The 22,409-nt window shown below is 40.8% G+C and overlaps 1 protein-coding gene across 1 annotated transcript; it reads left to right on the top strand.

Moving 5' to 3' along the window:
• Positions 1-180: 180 nt before the first annotated feature.
• On the top strand, positions 181-18,869 carry sh3tc1 (SH3 domain and tetratricopeptide repeats 1). Its single transcript, XM_071926072.2, is given in 18 exon segments — positions 181-298; positions 2,993-3,064; positions 5,401-5,531; positions 6,489-6,594; positions 6,928-7,068; positions 7,343-7,541; positions 7,789-7,865; positions 8,574-8,769; positions 8,885-9,015; positions 9,664-11,052; positions 11,763-11,903; positions 13,342-13,563; positions 13,806-13,986; positions 14,807-14,957; positions 15,391-15,513; positions 16,547-16,697; positions 18,173-18,369; positions 18,615-18,869. Coding segments are annotated over 18 exon segments (3,981 nt in total).
• The last annotated feature ends 3,540 nt before the right edge of the window (positions 18,870-22,409 follow it).

Genomic DNA, 22,409 nt, shown 5'->3' with positions numbered 1-22,409 from the left:
GTCAATAAGGCTTTTATTTTGAAAGGGCACACCAGAAGTCCTATTTTGTTTTATTCTGTCCGGCTTGACACTGCTGTCTCCTCAAGTTTATTGCACATTTCGTGGAGAGGCATGTGATGTGTGGTGGAGTTTACCGTACACCGGCCCCGGGACCAGGGAGACTGCACTATTTGATCCGAGATGTCAGCCAGCACTGACCGAGACCTCGGGACCCGTCGGTACCAGAGACAGATCTCTACCGACGACCAGCAGCAGTACCGGGACCTGGCGGAGAAAACGACCCGACACAGCAAAATGGGTACGAAAGTCACTATAATGTCTTATAATAATCCTATATATCACTATAGGGACTTAAAGTGTATCTGTCGTACTCATCCTAGTGAAAAAAGACGATATTCCTATTGCAATTTAATAAATGAATACATAGTCCTATATAATATATTTTTCTCCTATGGTAGGCTATCACTATAATAATTCTATAATATTACAATAGGGAGTTAAATGTCTGTAGTAGCCTAGTCAATATGAAATTATAGTGACTTTATCGTGATTTATGGTAATTTTTATCTTCTATAATATTCCTATAGCCTATACTATTCCTATAGGAACTTATAGTTTTTCTGTGATATCCCTCTGGAATCTATAGTTCTTTTTCATAAGTGGCATAAACAAGGTAAGGCCAAGGTAATCAAATATGATTTATACAAGTACACATTTTAGTCTGTTAGAAATAGGCTGTATGAACTTTTTAGTGATGGCAATGTTGTGAACCACAAACTCAAAGTTATTCCCTTAGACTAATACTATAATACATTTCAGAAGGATACTTCGCAAATAGGCTATCACAGAAATATCACAAAAAAACTATAAGTTACTATAGGAATATTGAAGCCTTTTATCACTGAATGTATTATAGTGATTCTATATATTTCAAAAGCTTAAGTAGCCTACTATAAGGCCATTATAAACTCACTATTGAGTATTACAGACCCACTGTAAGTCACTATAGTAGTCACTATAGTAATAGGCTACTACAGTAATATTATAGTGACACCATTCAGTACCACAGAAACACTTAAAATTCCTCTAGGAACATTATAGGAATGTTGATGTTACAGGAATACGATTTCAAGGTTATTATTAATATTATACGACTATATATTAGCCTACTATATTATGTTACTATAAAGAATATTGATATGCCTAGTAACTTTTCATTCGGGTGAGTATGGCCGAGAGTATATGTCATTATAGGAATATCATAGGAGTATTACAGTGATATCAAAGGAGATAAAAACACTACAATAAGGCCACAATGAACTCAGTACTGAGTGCTACAGACATAGAAATATTATTTTGATATTATGTTTTCATGCTCTCATGTGCGATTTTTCCTGTTTAGCTGAGGGACACACTGAAATCAGAGCTGGCCAGATGCCTCCTGTTTTTTCTGTGTGTGTGTGTGTGTGTGTGTGTGTATGTGTGGGTGGGGCAGTGGGGGTCGCGGCACTATCACCCAATCACACACAGGAAAGATACTAGTCTTGTTTTCCTGGAGTTGTCATACACTTCTAATAAAAGTGATGGACAAGCTAATAAGTTTCTCATACTGAAGATGAAGATGAATAAATCAAAAGCGATAAGGATCATTTTGAGATGGGTATCAGTGCTTAACCTCCCAGAAAGGTCCATGTTCTTGTAGTAAAGAAATGATTATTTTTCTTTTCTAGACTCCCTATCTGATACATCTACATAGGAATCATTATAATACAGTTATGGATGGTTAGAATATAGTGATGTAGGCTATAGGAGGGTTAGACCGATATATGGGGGCCGATATTGTCCTTTTATTAAAAATCAGATCTGGTCCAGTCAGTGTTGTTCACCTCTCATATGATGGATATGATGCAGTTTGATTGATTACATATTTATTGTAGAATTGATCAATATTACACTGGTTGTCTATGGGAAGCCCTTAAACCAATGGGTCAATGGGAAGCCAAAAATGTCTTGAAAAAAAAAACAAAAAAACACCAAACTTATGACTCTCAACCTGTTTGTTGCCAAACTATAGCTGTACCTCTGTCTTTAAGTGTCTCAAAACTAGAATGCATTAAACCAGGTGTCCTCAAATGTTTTCATGTCTCTGACCCCCAAATAGGCCCACATTAAACCACAGACCCTCATTTGATCAGACTTAGTCCCAGGGATTTATATGGTAAGATCATAGTTGTTGATTTAGTAAGACCTCTATAACCTCCTCAAGGACCTCTAGAACCCCCTCATGGAGTCCTGGAATCCCCTCATGAGTCCTGGAACTCCCTCAAGGAGTCATGGAACCCCCTCAAGGAACTCTAGAACCCCCTCAAGGACCACAGGAACCTCCTCCAGGACCTAGAACCCCCTCCAGGACCCCTGAAATCCCCTCACGGAGTCCTGAAACCCCCTCAAAGAGTCCTAGAATCCCCTCAAGGACCTCTAGAACCACCTCAAGGACCCCTGGTACCCCCCCAAAGACCTCTAGAACCCCCTCAAGGACCTCTGGAACCCCCGCCAGGACACATAGAACCCCTTCAAGGACCTCTAGAACCCCCTCAAGGACCCCTGGAACCCCCGCCAGGACACATAGAACCCCTTCAAGGACCCCACTTTTGAGAGCTATTGAGCTAAACAACTCCTCTACAGGGAAGCAACAAGCACTTCGCTGTTGTTGTGTAAAAACCTTGTAAACCTTGTAATTGAAATGTTGGTGATTTTGATATTTTAACTTCAATTGAAGGATTACATAGTTTCTCTATAGGTTGAGTAAATTCTACCACCCTTGAGCTTATGAAACCTTCTCAAAACCCATTGTCGCCAAGCTAAAAACAAGGCTCGTTTTCTTTGTTTCTGACATTTGGAGATAAAAAACTGACACTGACAGCTTGCCATAATGCAGCAAGGTTCCAGTAACATATGGAAGTTCTAAAGTGTTCCTTCATTTATTTTACAGAGCGTGGTCTCTCCAGGGATGCTGCAAGTCTGAGGAGAACTCTGTCAACGTCTGAGGAAAACTTCCCAACAGGTAACGTCCTAGTGTGGTGTCTGTCAGTGACAGACACCAGAAGTCTGTGACAGAAGTCTGTGACAGACTGTCACACACTTCTTGGTCTTGAAACGCTGGATTTGTTGGTACTGGCGCCAGAACGTTGGCTTAACTTGTCCAAATTTGGAGGCCCTGACCTCAATTTAAAGGATAATGTTGAATTGAAAGATCTGCACCTATTGAAGCAGCTCCATTATTCTATTAGTGTCATTACAGTAACTCAAAATCGATGAAACACGTTACACCCTGTTTCAATGGCCCAAGTTCTGCAAGTCAATTTCAAATTAATTTTCTTTTAAGGCATTTCAGAAAATCCCAATATAAAGAGTTTTAAGTGTTGAACTGAAACCAACCAGCTACCAGTTGAATCACAGGCTTATAATAATAGATTCAGCAAAAAATTGAAAAATGAAAAAACGCCAAGGGTACAAGACTGTATATAGTATTTTTTAAGAGGGAATGAAGGACTCATCCCATACAGCATTGTGTGACGTTATCAATTTATTTTTCCCTCATTTTCAACAGTGATTCCAAATAATATAAGAATGTAATAATATAGGCTAATAGTGATTACTGATTTGTAATGAACAACTTGCAAACTAGACAATTAAACATCAATATATCATTGTCACATTAATTGTGCTGCCTTGGTATAATTACTGTAAACAAATAGAGAGGGGAGATAATTGGTCGGCTCTGTCTCATACCAGTGGTATTCTTAGTGGTATAGTGCCTCTCAAATTAGACCACATTTCCCATAAGCCCCGTTGCTTCCTGTCTCCCCTCCCCCTCCGTGAAGAGGATAAACATGTTGCAAGTGATTTTTCCATCGGCCTTTCACTACTTCCACTGCCATTGCCAGAAACTCCGAAAGTTTTAGCTCTGTTTGCTCTGGAAGAACAGTGCTCTCTTCCTGTTTTGTGCCGTAAAGCAATCCAGCAGATTTCCCTCCAAATCCAATCCAGCAGATTTTGCGGTGGCACACAATGTAAAATGCAGTGTAGAGGCCAATAAAGGCTCCCAATCTGCTCGCCGATAGTCTTGTTTGTTTACAGTAATTATACGATAACGTCTCAAAATTAATGTGATTGATTAGTGGTGCTAAAATGCATATACATGTAGCAACTTTAATATGTTTATTTTGTTCAATGTATTTTGCAGCACTAGGATGTGAAACTTGCAATGCAATGTTCCACCTGTTTGTATTGGTATGGATGATTCTCATGGTGTACTTTACAGAAAGTTTGTAAAGAAATATGCCATACAAATATAATTAGTATTGTCAGCCCCTACTAACCACAATATGAGCGCAAACATAAAAAAGCATAATGATCTATAAAACTGAGTTGACCTCTCTGTGGAAAATCATGTGATAATTTGAAATAGTTTGTACAGTACCTTGAACCTATGAGTGCCTCTGAAGTCATTGATTAATCTCCCTGAGTCAGTCAGTTACACAGTTACATCACCTCAACACATTAAATGAGGTTAGATTCACAGGTAGCTCAGCAACATTAAGTAGGTATTTTAAGCATGGATATCACTTGCTTATGGCAAGGTGTCGTATCCTGAGTCCAAAGTTGATCTTATAGTTTTTGTCATTATAATGGAGGGCACAAGTCAAGCAAAAATGACAACCAAGGTTTCTGTCCAAGTAATATCTTGTCAGTCCCTACATCTAATAATTGATCACATTGACCAAATAATGATATCTTACCAGTCAGAAATTTAGTGGGTATCATCAGGTTTGGAGGTTTTGTGGTAAATGATATTAGATGCAGTCAAGTCAATATGCTAATTTTGCTGGTTCACACATAACCTCCTTTTTTTTAATTTGCAAGGTTACGTGGATTATTACAGTGGAATGTGGATCATGTTCTATTGCATCAGCAAGTGTTTTTGCTACCGCAGCAGGAACCACTCAGCTTTTGTCTCTTTTAGTAAACATTAACTAGAGAGGGAGCGTCTTCATGCTGCTAGCTTGGGTGGAAAGAGTACCAAAACACCCTATTAAGTAGAAGTAGGCTAATTACTTTGCTGAAATTTAGAGAAAAAAGTAGAAAGAAAATAGAAAAAAAATTACTGGTGTAATAAAAGAAAATCTGTATTAGTACTTCGCTGTATTACTATTTTGCTGCTGCAACAACCCAAATTCCCCACAGAGATCATTAAAGTTCCATCTTATCCTAAAATGACAATCATGAGCATTTAATCATTTGGAGGTGTTGTGACAAGGTGGGTGCGTGTCATTCTCCTTCATACCCGCCAAAATATCACCTATCAGTTTGTACTAATTCAGTGTGTTGTGGGTTTAGCCCTGCCGATGCTGCTGGCCATGGTGGTGGGTCCTGACCGACTTCCTGGAGATGAGGAGTCACAGGAAATACTGAGAGGGAAACTGCGCATTCTGCAGGCTGACAGCACCGAGGTCAACGCTCTATTCATGGTACAACCCTGACACACACACACACGTGCACACACACACACACACACCTGACTACCAGATTTATGTTCAGCTCCTGAAACTGTGAGCTGTAAAGAATATCTACTTCCTCAATAAATTGGCTGATGACTGAATTGAAAGTTAAAGGAATACATCATGTTTTTAGTAGATAGACCCATTGGTCAACTTACCCATTAAATGATGAGAACATAGACACCGCCACCAGTAACCATCCATGTGTCCCAGGTAGATCATTAGCTCAGGTGCTCCATGCAAACACTTTAATACTATGTTGACATGACTATGTTGATAGTAGGCAACTAACATTATCCAAACTAAGACGACTAACCTTTAAGTAGTAAAAAGTTGGTTGTGTTTTTTATTATATGGCCTGTAGATTCATACATTTTAAAAATGAATTATCATTACTCAATATAGCTGATGTAGCCAGGATTATTTTTAGAACTATTTCTGGTCAGCAACCACGTATTCATCCGCTGCGCAGTGGTTTTTAGCTGTAGACAGTCTCCCATCACCCACTGCTTTTTTGCTCTTTTTTGCTCCAGTGGTCGACTCTGAGACTGCAGCCTGGAAGGCTTGTCCCGCCCCTCAGCGCTCAGCCAGTCACACAAGTCACCAGCCTCTTCACAAGTCCACCAACTGTGTTAGCTTGGTGTTAGCCAGCTTAGCACGCTAGATTTAGACAATTTGGACATGACCTTTGTTGTTGCCATACTACATACAAGTTGTATGCAATTTCACATTTGAAAGTTGTTTTTGTTATAGTACAATTCCCACTTGATGACTCACGTCTCATATTTGAGGCTATTTATGAGCCATGATACATTCTAACTTCATGTAGCCACTTCTACTAAGTTGTCATGAAGTTGTTTTGTCTTGAGAACAAACATTACATAAGTATCTGTTTATTGTGAAACCTTTTCTCTTCTCTCTCTCTAGGAGTTGTCGGCTCATCTCCTCTCCATCAACAGTGAAGAAAACATCATATTTGTGACATTCAAAACATTTGAAGAAATATGGAAGTTCACCACATATTACTCAATAGGTGTGTATTGCAATTGACTGTATTTGCAGTTAAGCATTTGCGGTGAAGCAACCGGTGCAATAGCCAATCATTAGTGATACCTACTGCAATGTATTAACACAGACATAAAAGGACATTTAAGATATTTATCTCATAAAGTTTATTATTATTATTATTATTACTATTATATAACAATAACTCAACTACTATTACCACTATTACCACTACTGCTGCTGCTACTGCTACTACTACTGCTACTGCTACTGCTATTAATAATATTAGTAATCATTTGAAATATTATTTAATTTCATGTCATCACATCACTTCTCTTCTACTCACTCTCCTCTCCTCCAGGTTTTCTAGGTCAGTGTATGGAGAATCTGTTGTTAGACCAAGGGTTCTGGCTCACTTCTCTGGAGGAAGACGTCAGTATTGAAGTTTCCATCCAGGAGGAAACACTCAACCTCATCTACAAAGGCATCCTCATGCAAGATGGTGGGTGATGGAATACAGTTATTTAAGGTGCCCTGTGTAGCATTTTAACATCAATAAATCATTACCACATACATTTTGAGACGTTAGTATAATTACCGTAAACAAACGAGACCATCACTGAGAAGACTGGTAGCCTCTACCGGCCTCTACTCTGCATTTTACATTGTGTGTCACTGGGTCGGATTTGGAGAGAAATCTGCTGGATTGCTTTATGGCACTGCCTCTGGAACTGCATTGGGACGCTAAAACCAAAATACTTTCTCTCCGTCCTCAGGTTCGTTGTTCGCCAGCTGTAGTTCCAACCAGATGTTTGACAGCTCCACTTCTGGAGGCGACCTGTACCTGGAGCAGGGAGACGTAGCCCAGTTCGAGCCTCCTTTCCTGGGCTCAGGGTGGACTGTTCTCTGCCTGGCTGACGGAGCCCGGGGCACAAAACGCAAACCCGCCTTAGAGCCTGTCATCCCCTTTTATCAGTGAGTCATATCCTTATGTGTGTGTGTGTGTGTGTGTGTGTGTGTGTGTGTGGTGTGTGTGCCCTCGCAGGAGGATTTGGTCCACACTGACTTGTCAGTCAGTGAGTCAAACTTTCTATTCTATTCTATTTGTAACTGTTCTTGTTTGTTCTGGACTGTAACCATTATTCAGAAAGATGTAGGTGCCTGTTGAATAGTACATAGTAAATAGTAATTAGTAAACTCATATGGTCTTATTTGCCCACAGATGGTTTCTCAAATCTTGTGCTGAGAACATTTTAGTTGGCGGTGGGAAACCTGCCTGTGACTTCCCTCTCCAGTTTGGTAAGTGCAGTCAAATCAACTCCAGACTGTGTTGTTTTGCACATTTGGCAATAAATCAAACTCAATTAAACCTCCAATTGCCAAGTGGCTTTTTTTTGTTTTTTTGTAGAATTATAGTCTTGATTAGACCCGCATTACAGTAATCTATATCCACACCCTCCAAAACTGCACGGCCTGTACATGTTATCTACATCTGTAAATTTAGCAGCACACCTCTGCACACCTGCACAATTTCTGTAAGTAAAGCCTTCTGTAGACCTGTTAATGTGAAAATGATGCACATTTTGCACATCATTTATATAGGCTGTAAGCTTTTCTTCATATTCCCATATTTTCTCTCATTTGTATATATTGTATACCTTACAGTAATTTGGGAGTGTCTTGAAACAAAATATTGTTCCAAAACAGAGTACAGCCCAGAGTGTGACTTTTGAAAGCCAGAAATCTCAGCAGCTGTCCAAGTAATTGTTGAGTCATTGGTATTGATCAACAACCCTATCAAACCCTCCAGTGATGACCAATGACCATAATATATATGGTCATTTGGTGCTATGGGAGAGTAAAAGCCTGACTTGTAGCCCCTTTAACATTTCACCTAATCTAATCTTATCCATGACACTCTTCCTCCCTCCATCCCAAACCTCCATCTCTCTCCTTCTCTTTCCTCCCTATTCTCCCTCTCTTCCTCACCTCCCTCACCCCCTTCAGCCAGAGGAACCTGTCTGGCCACAGCGGAGTACGATGCCGAGGGCCCCGACGAGCTGAGCGTGGCGCCCGGCGATCGCATCGTCATTGTGGGGCTGCTGGTGTCTTGTTTTGATTGGTTCACGGGGAGGATGGAGGCAACGGGAGAGGTGGGGCTGGTCAAGACGAGTCTGGTCAAACCGTCCAATGACATTTGTGAGTAAGTGTGTCACCAGTATTACTGTTTCAATCACTGTACCATATGACTCAGATGGCATTTGGCTGAGCTTGATGGGTCAGTACATAGGGTATCTGTCTCTCTGTCACCCTTCCAGCTCAACAGACATCTTCTTGGACAAAGAGGAAAGGGCCTTCTTCAGTCTGAACGAGGAGCAAGTCATAGATGAGACAATTGTCTTGCTGAAGAGGACATCTCAAAATGATATTGGTTATAACTACAAGCTGGGTAAGACGGAAATGTTGTCTGCAGAGGGAGAATTCATCTTTAGATCTAGATTTGAAGGTGGGTTCTACCTGATCAAAGTCTCAATGGCTACGTTCACACTGCAGGCCTTCGTTCTCAATCCCAAATTGCTGCTCATATCTGATTTTTTTTGGATGACTGTTCATATCTATTCTAGGATGTTAGGATAATATCCCATACCAATATGAACTGTCCAAGATCTTGAAAAGTATGTGTGTGCAGAGTAACAAAAAGGACATTTTTGTACCTACTGCTTCTTTTGAACACTTCGGTCACAGTATGTATGTGTCTTTGAGTTTTGACTGAATTGAGGCGTCTCAGGCATTAAACCAATACTTTTTGGTAGAGCTCTAGGTAAAAATAGCTAAATAGCTACCTGAATAATCGACTTGCTTTCATTACTAGCTGTTTGTTAAGTGTTATACGTATCTTTTCATTCATATTCTTTTGCTTTGAATTGTTCATTCTCAGATCTGATCAATCACCAAGGTGCTGAAAAGAAAACGTCAAGTAAGCTTTCTGTTTCTCCCCATACATTCTGACACAAATAGCCCCTCAATGCTACTCAGTTTAAATTTACTATTTTCATGAATCTTGAAGAACCTTGTCTCCTCCATATTACAACATCAGGTTTATACTCCCAATAATCATTTTCAGGCGGTTCTTCAGGCAAAGTGGCTACTCAGCAGTCTGAATTGAAGAGAAATATTGAGAGGATTCTTATCCAGGGGAAAGTTTCATCATCTCATTCCGTTGCGACCACAAACGGGACTCAAGAGGACTCAATCCAGGCTACTAAGACGTCAGATCCCGAGCCCCCCTGTTTCACTGTTCACCCAGTTGTAGAGGGAAATAACAGCACAGAGAACTTTATTCCTCTCCTCTCCTTTCTGGACAGCCGTGACTACAAACTAGAGTTTGGCGTCCTCTATGGACTGACCCCAGAACTCCTCGCCTCCTCCACCTTCGTTGGCCAATCCGACGAGGACGAGCTGACAGCCTTTCTGGGTGTCGCTAGGGAAACAGCCAGGAAGAAGCGCCTCTTTTGGTCGCAGAGCCGCCTGTGCTTCCTGTTGGGCAAGCTCTGTGGCGGGAGGTCAAAGTTCAGCCAGGCCCGGGTTTACTTTGAGGAAGCCCTCAGCGTGCCACGAGAGGGCTTCACGGACCTGAGGCTACTGGCTAGCATCTACGCCAACCTGGCTGTCATATATCTTACGCAGAAAAACACCGAAAAGTACTTTGCTCTGACGGAGCGTATCGCTGCCTTGATCATGGGCGTCCCAGACTGCGTGGTGAGCATGGAGGATGACTTGCAGGTTCTTAAATACATTCTGAAGAAAGCGGTTCTGTCTCACAACAAGATGGCTGAGGCCCGGGCCTGTTTCCTAGTGGCGAAGCGCCACTGGAGGCGTGGTGAGGGTGTCAGCGCTGTGCCTTATATCGAGAGGCTACTTGCACTTTCTGCAGACACTCCCAGCTCATGGAGCATACCTCCCAGTCATGGATACCTGACCCTGGGGAGGCTCTACAGTGAGCTCTGCCTTCCCCACCTCAGTGTCAGTTCAGTCCGAAGAGCTTCTCTGCAGCCATCTGCTACGCTGAGTGACTGCCTCAGCGGCATGGTTCTGGTTCTGGACAACGCCAACAGACTCTACGGGATCACAAAACAGGAAGCCTCCATTCCAGCTCAGGTGGCTCCGTATTTACACCGAGCTCTCTCTTTTACCGAGGTTGGACAAAATGGAGGAGGAGGTGACCGCTACCATGTGCCGCTCACTCTTTGTCTCTCCCAGCTGTTTCAGAAGCACAGAATGGTTGGACGTGCTGTCTGCTACATGCATGCTCTGATCAACCACAGTCCACCTTCACAAGGCCTCTCTGTCTCCGTCCCAGAGAGAAACAGCGCCCTCATCTGGCTAGGATGGCTTCACATTAATGACAACCAGCCAGATGTCGCTCTGGACATCCTGGACTCTGTCCTAGCTTCCATGCCGGAACACTGCACCACCCCTCAGGAAGGTCTGTGGTGTTCTGTGGTTAAATGTGTTGTAGTTAAATGTGATGCATGTAGTATTTTTAAACATCAATATATTAGTCAAATTAACTTTGATTGTACCTTGGTATAATTACTGTAAGCAAATGAGACCATGGTCGAGATGATGGGTAGCCACACCAGTGGTATTGTTAGTGCTAGTGTTTATCAAAATTAAGACCACATGTCCCATAAATCCTGAGGAAAAGGATGTTGCTTCTTCAGTCGTTCTTCAATGTTTTCTATTTGTTTTTAATGAATTGAACATGTTGGAAATGATTTATCCATCGGCCTTTCACTCCTTCCACCATCTGCCATTGACAGAGACTCTGAAAGCTTTAGCTCCTTTTGCGCTGCAAGAACAGTGCCTCTTTCAGTTTTGTGCTGTAAAGCAATCAAGCAGATTTCCCACCAAATGCAGTGTAGAGGCCGGTAGAGGCTGCCAATCTTCTCAGTAATGGTCTCATTTGTTTACGGTAATTATAATATGTCTCAAAATTAAGACGGTAATAATTTAGCAATGTTAAAATGCTACACATAGCACCTTTAAAAAACTGTATTGTAATATTATTGTCATCACTATTTTGTCATGAGAAAGTATAATGGCTGGCTAGTGCTTCACAGACAAACCTGTGTAACACTAGCCTATTCCAGGGCTATTAAAATAGACACTCATCTGATTTCCTTTGATGTGAAGGTGTGCTCCTCAACATGCGTGGTGTGGCGCTTCGGTGCATGGGTGACCTCCGGAGGGCAGCAGAGAGCTACCAGGCAGCTATTGACATCTGCGAAGAGGATGAGGACCGACCCAACTGGGCTGTAGCCCAGGCTAACCTAGGTGACATATGTGCTTAAGATTGTTCTTCCTCTGGACACTATTCCTGTGAGATTACTGAAGGAACAGACACTGGAGAGTTTCTGGTTTTGTCCATTTCCTCAGCCTTCAGCACAGAGGACTTTATTCCCCAAACAAACCCAAATTACACACCACCAGTGCCAGAATTAATATTCACCCTGCCCAAGGCCAGTCCAACAGCCGCTAAACAAAAAGCTTTATCAGGCAGCTTTTTGTCACTGTCTTATGTCGACTCGGTGCACAGAAGTTTTTCTAGCTGATCTACAATGCTCATTGGCTGACTGCTTTCTGGCTGAGGGGAGTTTTGGACGAGTTGACTTCTTAGACTGCTTCTTTGACTGGGACAGCCCATTTTTTGAATAATTTAATGAATTTTTTTAATGAATTCAATGAATATATAATCTCTGGCCCTTCCGCTACTTCGTCTTTGGATTAAAAGCATGTAGATATGATACAGAAACATTTTAAAATAATTAAAAACAAAGAGATACAGAAAAAGTACTTCTTGTTACATTTTTGCATCTCCTACACTCTCCTGCACTTTTGCATCTCCTACAATCCAAGTCACTTAATACATCAGGGGGTGATGTGGCACATAGAAAGGCATTTATAAACGCCAACTGATTAGGACGGCATCTGTGAATGCCAACCGGAGGTAGAACAACTGATACGCCGGGGAAATGTAGTCTTCTTAGTGTGTGGTTGGGGGTGGAGGTGGTGAGTCCAGCTTTATACCTGACACCAGAATTTCATTTGGGCAAATAGGGTGAATCTACAGCATCTCAATTAGTGCGGATGGGACGCTCTTCTCTGTTGCAGCCACACTTTGTGATTTAAGCTGATAAGACAGCTGGATTTTGACATTAAAATCTTGTCTAGTGCAGCTTTAAAGATCCAATACAATAACTTTTATTCAGTCAGGCAAAGTTATGCTTGGTTTTGGATGTCTAAGTACCCCTTTCTCAATGCTAAGCCAATCCTCAGGGGGTTGAAGGGGTTGCTCCTGTCCAACAACAATGAGCAACACCCATTTCTTATTGGCCATCATGTCCGAAGCGGAAGTATCTAGTTGAAGTTCACAGTACAATCTGTGTTAAAGTAAATATTTTTTTATTTTCCTATTGGGCGTTATTGTCACCAAGGCAAACTGTCTGTCACATTTCTCCTTGCACTCTTTCACACTGTGCCTGGCTCATTAACTATGCATACTGTCGCCAATCAGAGCGTTCATTAAAATCTGGGCGTACATGATGTCATTTTCGCCATGAAGTAGACTGGATTTCTAAACCGGTTTGATTCTGTTGTCAAGCAGAAGGGAGAGTTTCTCAAATTTCCACAACACTGACAGTTATAATATTAAAAAAAAGACTTCTTCTTCTTGTATACTCATTCTCTTCTATACTTCTTCCTCTTCCTGCAGGGCTGTTGTGTCTGAAGGCCGGGGCCAAAGGACTAGCGGAGAGGCATCTGACCGAGGCTGTGCAGCTCTTCTCTGAGCTGGATGAAGCGGGTCATGAGGTGAACTTCATCACCGTGCTGCTGGAGCTGGGACAGCACTATGTGAAGCAGGGCCAGCTGGACTACGGGAAGGGATGCTATGAGTGGGCCCTACTGCTCGCTATCAAGGCCAACCATTCAGACTGTAAGTATTGGGTCTTTCTTGTATGCCCTCTTTTACTCTCATTCTCTATTATAACTATAACATATTGTATTATATAATCTCTCCTTTTATTTCTCTTATTTTTGAACCTTTAGCTGTCCAGGAATGGTGCTCATGCTCTTTTCCAGCAACACCCTACTTCGCATTCATACTTGGCAAATAATGCCATTGTTGCCATAATTCTATCAGTGGCAAACAATAAATGATATGTATTGTCATGCCAGGCCAGCTCGCTGCGACCCAGCTCCTCTGCCAGCTGTATGGCTCGGTGAGTCCGGACCAGGCCCAGTGCATCATCTACAACCAACACCAAGTCGACCTGCTGAGGAGCCGAGGAGACCGAGGACAGGAGGGAGTCGCACTGGAAACCATCAGCCAGCTCTACCTCAGTCTGGGGACGGACAGGTGTGTGTGTGTGTGTGTGTGTGTGTTGCTACAGAGTGGTCCAGCTATCTTCCGGTGGATCCGGAAGATAGCCGCCATAGTTCGTTGGCCACAGCCCCACAATAACTTCAATGGGTTTTTCAATATGGTTTTGGACTGATGCCGAAAATAAGCTGTTAACAGGCTTGTGATATTCATACAATTTGTTATATGAGATAATTTTGACAAATCAACACTGCTTTCATGAATTGTAAAGCGTAGTTGTAATCCATATTAGTAAAAAGCTAACGCTAGGCTAAATAGCAGAGCTTGCATTCCTCCAATGTCAAAAACAGAAGTGTGATTACTGGAAGGGGAAAAACAATTTACTACCATTGGTTTTAATATTTGAGAAAATCTATCCACAGAATAGCCAATATCCAATATCAAGCTAACTTTTCTCCGGTCATGCACAACCCACAGGTAAATAGAAAAACTTTACACCCATTATTGGGGTTTGTTGAAAGGCATTCTGGGAAATGTAGGAAATCAGTAGATTCTGCAGTAGAAGTAGATGAGGCAGGTTGAGGGAAAGTAGGTACAACATTACAACATTTAATCACAAAATAACTCCTGGAATGCATTGAACATCACAGATTGATGAGATCTAACGGTGGAAGAGGGGGTGGAATTGTTCTTCAAGTTGTGTGGTTCATATCATTTCCTTTCACTTGAAATCACACCCGATGGCTATTTTGCATCCTTCCTACTAAGCAGTCCGACGAAAAATGAAATGAAAATTGAAAAATTGCTGGAGTTAAAGCATGTGATGCAGAGCGTTGTTGTTTGTGTGTGTTTTCAGGGCGTACCGGACAGCTCTTGACCACACCAAGAGGAGTCTGGGTATTTTCATCGACCTGGGCTGCAGGCAGAAGGAGGCCTATGGCTGGCTGCAGGCGGGGAAGATCTACCACATGCTGGGCCAGACTGAACTGGTGGATCTATACGTCCAGGTCTGAAACCAGGTCTACAGAGACCATGACAGTCTAATGTCTCTCGAATGGTTCTTGTCCAGTATGAAAAACAACTTCCACAGAGAATTTCATTGCGCTGAGTCGAGTGTTTTCATCTCAGCGCTGCGTTACGTTCCGCTCTGCTTCCTGTCAATCAGCTGACACCCACAGGAAGAAATGGAAGTCTCCACCAGGAAATAATCTTTACTGTCACATCCAAGCTAATGCACATGCTAAAAAATCTAATTACATACAGCATGCATTGTAAACTGATTGGGTGTCATTAGGTATTTTAACACCTTTTCTACAAAATACTAATATTTTTGGAATTTAATCATTCATTTTTGAACAATAGAGTGATACATTTCCAACTAAAACTCAATATGTAGCATTTTGGAATAAAAGCCTTTCCTCTTCTTCATGTATTGTCCAGGTGGCTCAGGATGTCGGTCTCAGTACAGGAGACACCGGCTTCATCCTGAAGCTCCTGGAAGCTGCAGGAGATGTTTTCTTCAACAGCTGCCAGGACAGAGACAAGGCTGTCTGCTTCTACAGGGTATGGCCTTGTGTGGATGCTAGTTTTAGGCCCATATATTGGGTCATGGTGTTGAACTTTGGTAGTACGCAACTCTTCAGTGTAGACGCATCTCTTCAGGTTACACCTGGACCCTTCTTGAACTAACCTATCTTCTTACCCTTCTTAAACTTTAAAAAAAAAAAAAAAAAATTCAACGAATGCTACTTATTTCTTTTAAAAGTCTTAGCTGATGAAGACTGTGATGCACAGTTGGTTTCACTACTGTTGACAAAATGTACTATTGTAAGTCGCTTTGGACAAAAGCGTCTGCTAAATGACGTAATGTAATGTAATGTAATGTAATGTAGTACCTTGGGTTGTGTAGCTTCCTGGACATGATATAACCCCAAAATCGGCGAGTCTATGTTAATATCGATAATATCGTATATCACAATGTTTTGGCGGGACAGCATCGCGATATTACATTTTGGATATCACCCAAGCCTAATCCACCGATGCTCTTTTTCAAGGCCACTAGCAATGCATAGCGTTTTTAAACATCAGTATATCATTGGTACCTCAGTATCATTTCTGTAAATAAATGAGAGCATGGTGGAGATGATGGGTAGCCTCTGTCTCCCTCTAATGGTACTGTTAGTGCTAGTGTTCCTCCAAATGAATGCACATATCCAAATCTGCATGTTCTGTACATACAGTATGTTATCTGTAAATTTATTATATTTGAAAGGTTGAATCTTTGTCTCAGTATGCTCTACTGCTGCACACTGTATTGTAATTCATATATTTCATACTTTTGTTCTAATATTCTAATTGTAAGTCGAGTTACATTTAATATCTCTAATTTGCTCTATTCTTATTTGTATTATATTTTTCTTTGCTGTATCTATTTTGGTTTGCTGCTCTAATGACCCAATTTCCCCACAAGGATCATTGAAGTTTCATCTCATCTCATGTAATAATTTGGTGGAGCTGTGTGTATACTGTATATAGAGTATGTGTGTGTGTGTGTGTGTGTACTGATGTGTGTATATCTGTGTATTCCACCACATAGGACCGTGCTCTGCCCATTGCAGTGAAGAGCGGCAGTGTTCGTACCAGACTGAGGTTGTGCAATAAGCTGGTGGAGCTGATGCTCAGTCTGAAGCTCTATGGGGAAGCTGTGGAGTTCGCTCAGACCGCACTGGACATCAGCATCACACTGGGTGAGGAGACCAACTGCAACACAAATTTAACACTTTCTAAATATATTCTTATACTTAAAACTAGGGTTAGACTGATATATTGGGCCAATATTTACCTTTTATTACCTTATGACCTTTTATTGTCTTTGTGACAGTGATTTAAAACACTACCACTAAAGGCCAATGTCCACTACACACAATTAAGATATTTAAAATAAACATCCACTCGTGATGCATGACTCACCCATAACTGAAGTAAATAACAAACAACACAGAAGAAAAACACTTGAACTTTTCTAAAATATTCTTCCTCATCATTAACATCGATAAAATCTATTTTTTTAGACTGGCTTTTCTGTAATGATTTATCTTCACTTTGATTGGATCTTTTGCTTGTGTTTTGTGTTGTATGTGAATTTATTATTATTTTGTTTTCCATAAGGCCCATGATGGAAGTAAGTCAAGTGTTTTGAGCAACACTTTCTTGAGCTATCCTCTGGGGTCAAATAATACAAATTGTTTTTTATTATTATTATTATGTATTTTTCTATTACCCAAATAAAATCTCTTTTTATTTAATTTTTCTATTTAATAAAAAAAATGTATATACTTATACTATTTACTTTCACGTTATTACATCATCTTTACCCATGTGCTTCTTCACCTTTTCACTCTTTATTAAGACAGGATGTAGAAAAGCAGCAACTGCTTTTCTACTTTTGAGCACTAGATGTCAGTTTTTAACACAACTGGCCTTGATACTGACAATAATCACAGTGCTGACAAATTAATAACAAATGCATATGCAGACAACAGGATGTCTTCAGGTCCTGAAAAGGCCTTAAAATGTCTTCAATTATTTTATTCAAGGTCTTAAATGGTTTTGAGTATAGTTAAATAAAGGATTCAATAAAGTCTTAAATTCAGTTTTAATGGTAGGCTATTAATAAAAATGTTGTAATTTCTTGGTGCACTGTTTCTGATGAGGAATAAGCCCAGTCACTCAGAGCTTTATCTTATTTATTATTACTGCATCAAATACAGACATTGAAACAAACACCATGTGACATTACTGTAATTCATTCAATTGTATCACGGTACTGGACATGGACAAATATTCAAAATGCACCAATTGATAATTGATCAAAATATTAGTAATATTAATCCTAAGACTGAGGGAGGATGTTGAAACAGGATGAGTCACACAGAGTGATATTCTGATAGGCTTACAGTTGTTCTAATAGGCATTAAATATGTCTTTAAAAGTTGTATATATAAAGAGTAACTAAACCCAAAACCCAAATCTGTGTAAAGCTTGACATCTAATGGTAAAAGCATGCTACTGAAATTACCATCTGTTATTGGCTGATCAGGCTTTACACAGATTTGGGTTTGGGGTTTAGTTACTCTTTAACTTGAAATGTTTCTGAAAATCTGAACTGATCAGCTAAAAGTGAATAACAATCCATGCTAATGTCTTTTGGGTATACATATAGGTGAGCATCTGAATGAGCGGGTGTCCTACCACCGCCTGGCCGCCCTGTACCACTGTCTGGACCAGTTTGAACTGGCTGAGCACTACTACCTGAAGAGCCTGACGCTTTGTCCGACGCCTCTGCAGTTCGATGAGGAAACGCTGTACTACGTCAGGGTGTACCAGATACTGGGGGACATCATCTTCTATGACCTGAAGGTAAAAGACTAGATGATGGGAAACTATTGATTTTACTATATTTTAGGTCAGTGGTTTTTAATCAGGGGAGTCTGCAGGCTACCAGCTACCATAGACGTTGAAGACCTTGGTACAACATTGAAAACCTGTGTAAATATAGAGCCACAATGAAAGCTGAGACACTAAACTGTAGATTCCTGAAAGGACTGTAAAAGACAGGTTTTCTTTGATGGCTACATCTGAACGTTTCACTGTTATCTCTGTAGGACCCATTTGACGCTGCAGGCTACTACCACCTGGCTCTGGCTGCAGCCATGGATCTGGGCAACAAGAAGTCTCAGCTGCAGCTCTGTACCCGCCTGGCCACCATCTACCACAACTTCCTCGTAGACCGCGAGCTCTCTCTCTTCTTCTACCAGAAGGCGAGAGGATTCGCCGCAGACCTGAATGTGAGGAGGATCAACATCGCACCAGATCAGCAGTGCAGCAGCACCTCGCAGTACAAGGCCGCCGGACGATAGGAGAGAAGAACACCTCTTGGGAAGACCTTGGGAAGCCTTTCACAAGATAAACAAAACTGTCGCTACCTCACCTTACAATCAGGGTGCATGAATGAAGCTTGAAAGGAAGAACAAATTCAGCAACTCTTGGAGAAACCAACATGTTTTGGCAGGAGGTCTTCATCAGGGTTACATGACAAAGAGACAATAGATCTTAAATACCTTTGCAAAATGGCCACTCCAGTCAAAATGGCCATCTTAGTAGCTTAATGCCGCATTCATGTCATATCAGAAGAAGCAAAAGAGCTGGTTGACATCTCGTTGCTACAACTTGGCAGCGTTCACATGTTTAACACGTTGGAATGCCCACATCTCCAAAAAAAATCAAAATCAACCATAAACAAACTGCAGCAGACATTACTTGTTTTTCATAAGTACACTTGATTGTATTAGTGTGAATATAACGGATCATTTTGATTTTCATTATCATGGAGTGCCGACATCGGTGGATTCGCAGCTATGTTTACACAGTTGATACATTGGCTCAATTTGTGACACCAGGTGGGAGATATCAGAGCCAAAATATTTCCACATGTCCTACTTGTAATCACCACTAGGAGGCAGACGTGAACGTTTTTTCCCAGTTGGCAGCTTGTATTTACAGTAAATCCGATATGATATGAACGCAGCATTAGTCCAACAATGATGCTACTACATTACATGTAGGGTCACACACTATAAATAAATACCATGCATTCAATAATAATAAAAAAAAACCAATCAGAATCTACATTTGAAGCGTCAATACCAATAGTAAAAGGAGAGAGGCATTTAGGCACTTTCATTTTAAGTATGTACTCTATAACATGAATGCTTTTGCAAGAGGAGCTGTATTTGTTCTTCCTTATCACCTTGTGAAGTGCCATTTCAAGAGTGAAGGTGAAGTCCTGTGCTGGGTTTCTCAGAAGCATCTGCATCAGATTGTGCACCTTGATGAAGGTAGATGCAATAGATGCAATAGCCAAGTAAACAAAGGCTTTATAATATTTTCAGTAGAGAGACTTGCCTTGGAATTGTTTGATTCTTGTCTTGCCACAAAGCAGCTCTGTTCTTCCAAAGATCACCAATCATTTTTACATTCCCTAAATTTTTTTGCATTTATTTTATGCATTTTTTGTCCCACTGAAACTCAATCTTTGTTTCTTTTCAGCCTTCTGTATGATGGTTAGAAAAATTTTACCAATATGGGTTTTTGAAGGCCAACACTGATATATTTGGATGAAGCTGCCAATAGCTGACATTTTGTGCTGATAGACAATATCTTTAAATTTGAACATGTTCAGTGTTTCCATATATTACAAATATATTCATGCATACTAATCTGATCAAAATGTCATTAGATTAAATTCAGGTTAAGTTCTTCCCATAGACAACCAGTGTAGTATTGATCAATTCTACAATCAATCAAACTGCATCATATCCATCATATCAGAGGTAAATTACACTGACTGGACCAGATCTGATTTTTAATAACAGGACAATATCGGTCTAGCTCTCTCTCCTGTATCTCCCCTGGTCTGTCTCTCAGTCTGAAAATAAAATCTTATACCAGATAGAAGTGCATGGCCTGTATCGGCCTCTGTTGGCAATCAGTAGGAACTGCAACAACGTCAACAGGTCTCTAAAACTCTCTAAAACTCTTATGGGTGGGGAGATTTGTAGTTTTGTTTTTTTTTAGTACGGGCCAGAAAGAGAGTTTTGAAAGCCAGAAATCTCAGCATCTGGCGAAGTACTCATTGAGTCATTGGCATTGATGAACAACCTTCTCAACACCTGCCGATATATTATGTTGCAGTATGTATTTTGTGTTGTGGGACAGTAAAAATAACTATCAAAGATAAAAAGTCTGGCCTTTGAATGGAGGCGACAGACCTGGAACAGACCACAGCTCTTGCTGCACAACACATTATACTGGACTCTTATGCTACAGGTTCCTATTGGATTAAACAGACTGTATGCTGTTACAGTGAAGACCAACACGCTGACCCACACACTGTACATCTGTCATCAACCACATAGACCACAAATACCAGAGGGAAATATTATCTATGTGCCACAGACGTGCCTTTTTTTTCTACGCTTCTCTCTTGAATTACATGTCGCCAATCACGGTGGGAATGTGAACCATATGCTGAGATTAAATTTGACAATTACTTAAATGTGTCAGCGCTCTCTATGCACCTGGATGGAGTTTGTGTCTGTCAGAACAGCGGTGCTGAGGAGGAAATACGGATGGAACAACTGCAGATGGAGGGAGGGAGTAGAAGAGAGAGAATGAATGAATGCTGGTGTGTGAAGCCATGATAACAGGCCTGCAGATTCAGTTTCTGTTGCTCTTGGCTCCAACTGATGACTAACTGACTAACTCAGCATTCAGCCTGAGACTGTATATATATATATATATACAGTATATGTGTGTGTGAGTTCAACCAGAGAGGGAAGAGAAATCTGAGATGCAACCTAAAAATCATATATCATTCATCTTTGCTGTAACTGAACAGTTATTGTAATGATCCACAGATAGGATGCTTGACAGAAACACCTTCACTTCTCAGGAGATCAGGTTTCCCTCAGATTGAAGTGTTTGTTGAAACAATGCACCTCCCGGTTCCCTTCATCCTCCCAGGTTTATTTTACATGAACCTTTCTCACTGTGTCCGCGTAATTGAATTTAGGTGTACAGGTCATGTTGTGATTTCTGTATTTGTACTGATGAAACCAAACTGTTCGTTTCCCTCGCATCTGACCTAAAATACAAAGAGAGCAAATGTCTGCTCTCTTGAAGGAGGAAGACAACCTCGGCATAGAATGATGTTATATTCCTGTAATGACAGGAGGCCTGAGTTTCCCTAGTGACCCATAATGCACTCTGAGACTCCATACCTCATTGGCCTGGAAGAATTTGGCATCAGATGGAAATTGTACCACATATAGTAGCGTCCGTTTGTGGGCCTTGACTACCAAATCAGCAAGCTGTTTCCACCGTATATCATGGGAATGATGATTGAATTTGCGTGTGTGTGTGTGTGTGTGTGTGCTAATAAGTAGAAAGACTGAGATTGTCAATGAAACCACAAATTCTGGACATTTTTCCATTGAAATGTCCTTAATGAAAAATCACTATAATATTCCTATAATATTCCTATAGGGACTTGCAGTGTGTCTGCAGTACTCAATAGTGAGTTTTCAGTGACTTTACTGTACTTAATGGTATTTTTATCTGCTATGATTTCACTAGAATATTCCTATAACATACAGAAAATCTAAAACATTATTATAGGATTATTATAGTTCTATAGTATTTGATCAAATGAGTCATAAAGAATGAAAACCCAGACAAATATCGTCAAGTGCTGCCTGTATCCCTCCATTAACCCCAGAAATAGTGTTTATTCCCAGTGAACAAGAAGGCCTGTGTTTCCTCAAGTGTCTGACGTCGCTATTTCAAATAAACACACCCACGGTCGGCTGAAATACATATGACTTGGTCGACACCCCTCT

Source organism: Centroberyx gerrardi, chromosome 23 (genome assembly GCF_048128805.1).
Source record: "Centroberyx gerrardi isolate f3 chromosome 23, fCenGer3.hap1.cur.20231027, whole genome shotgun sequence".
NCBI classification, from domain to species: Eukaryota; Metazoa; Chordata; class Actinopteri; order Beryciformes; family Berycidae; genus Centroberyx; species Centroberyx gerrardi.
The sequence above is the reverse complement of the archived record's forward strand: the minus strand, read 5'-3'. Positions and strand labels throughout refer to the sequence as shown.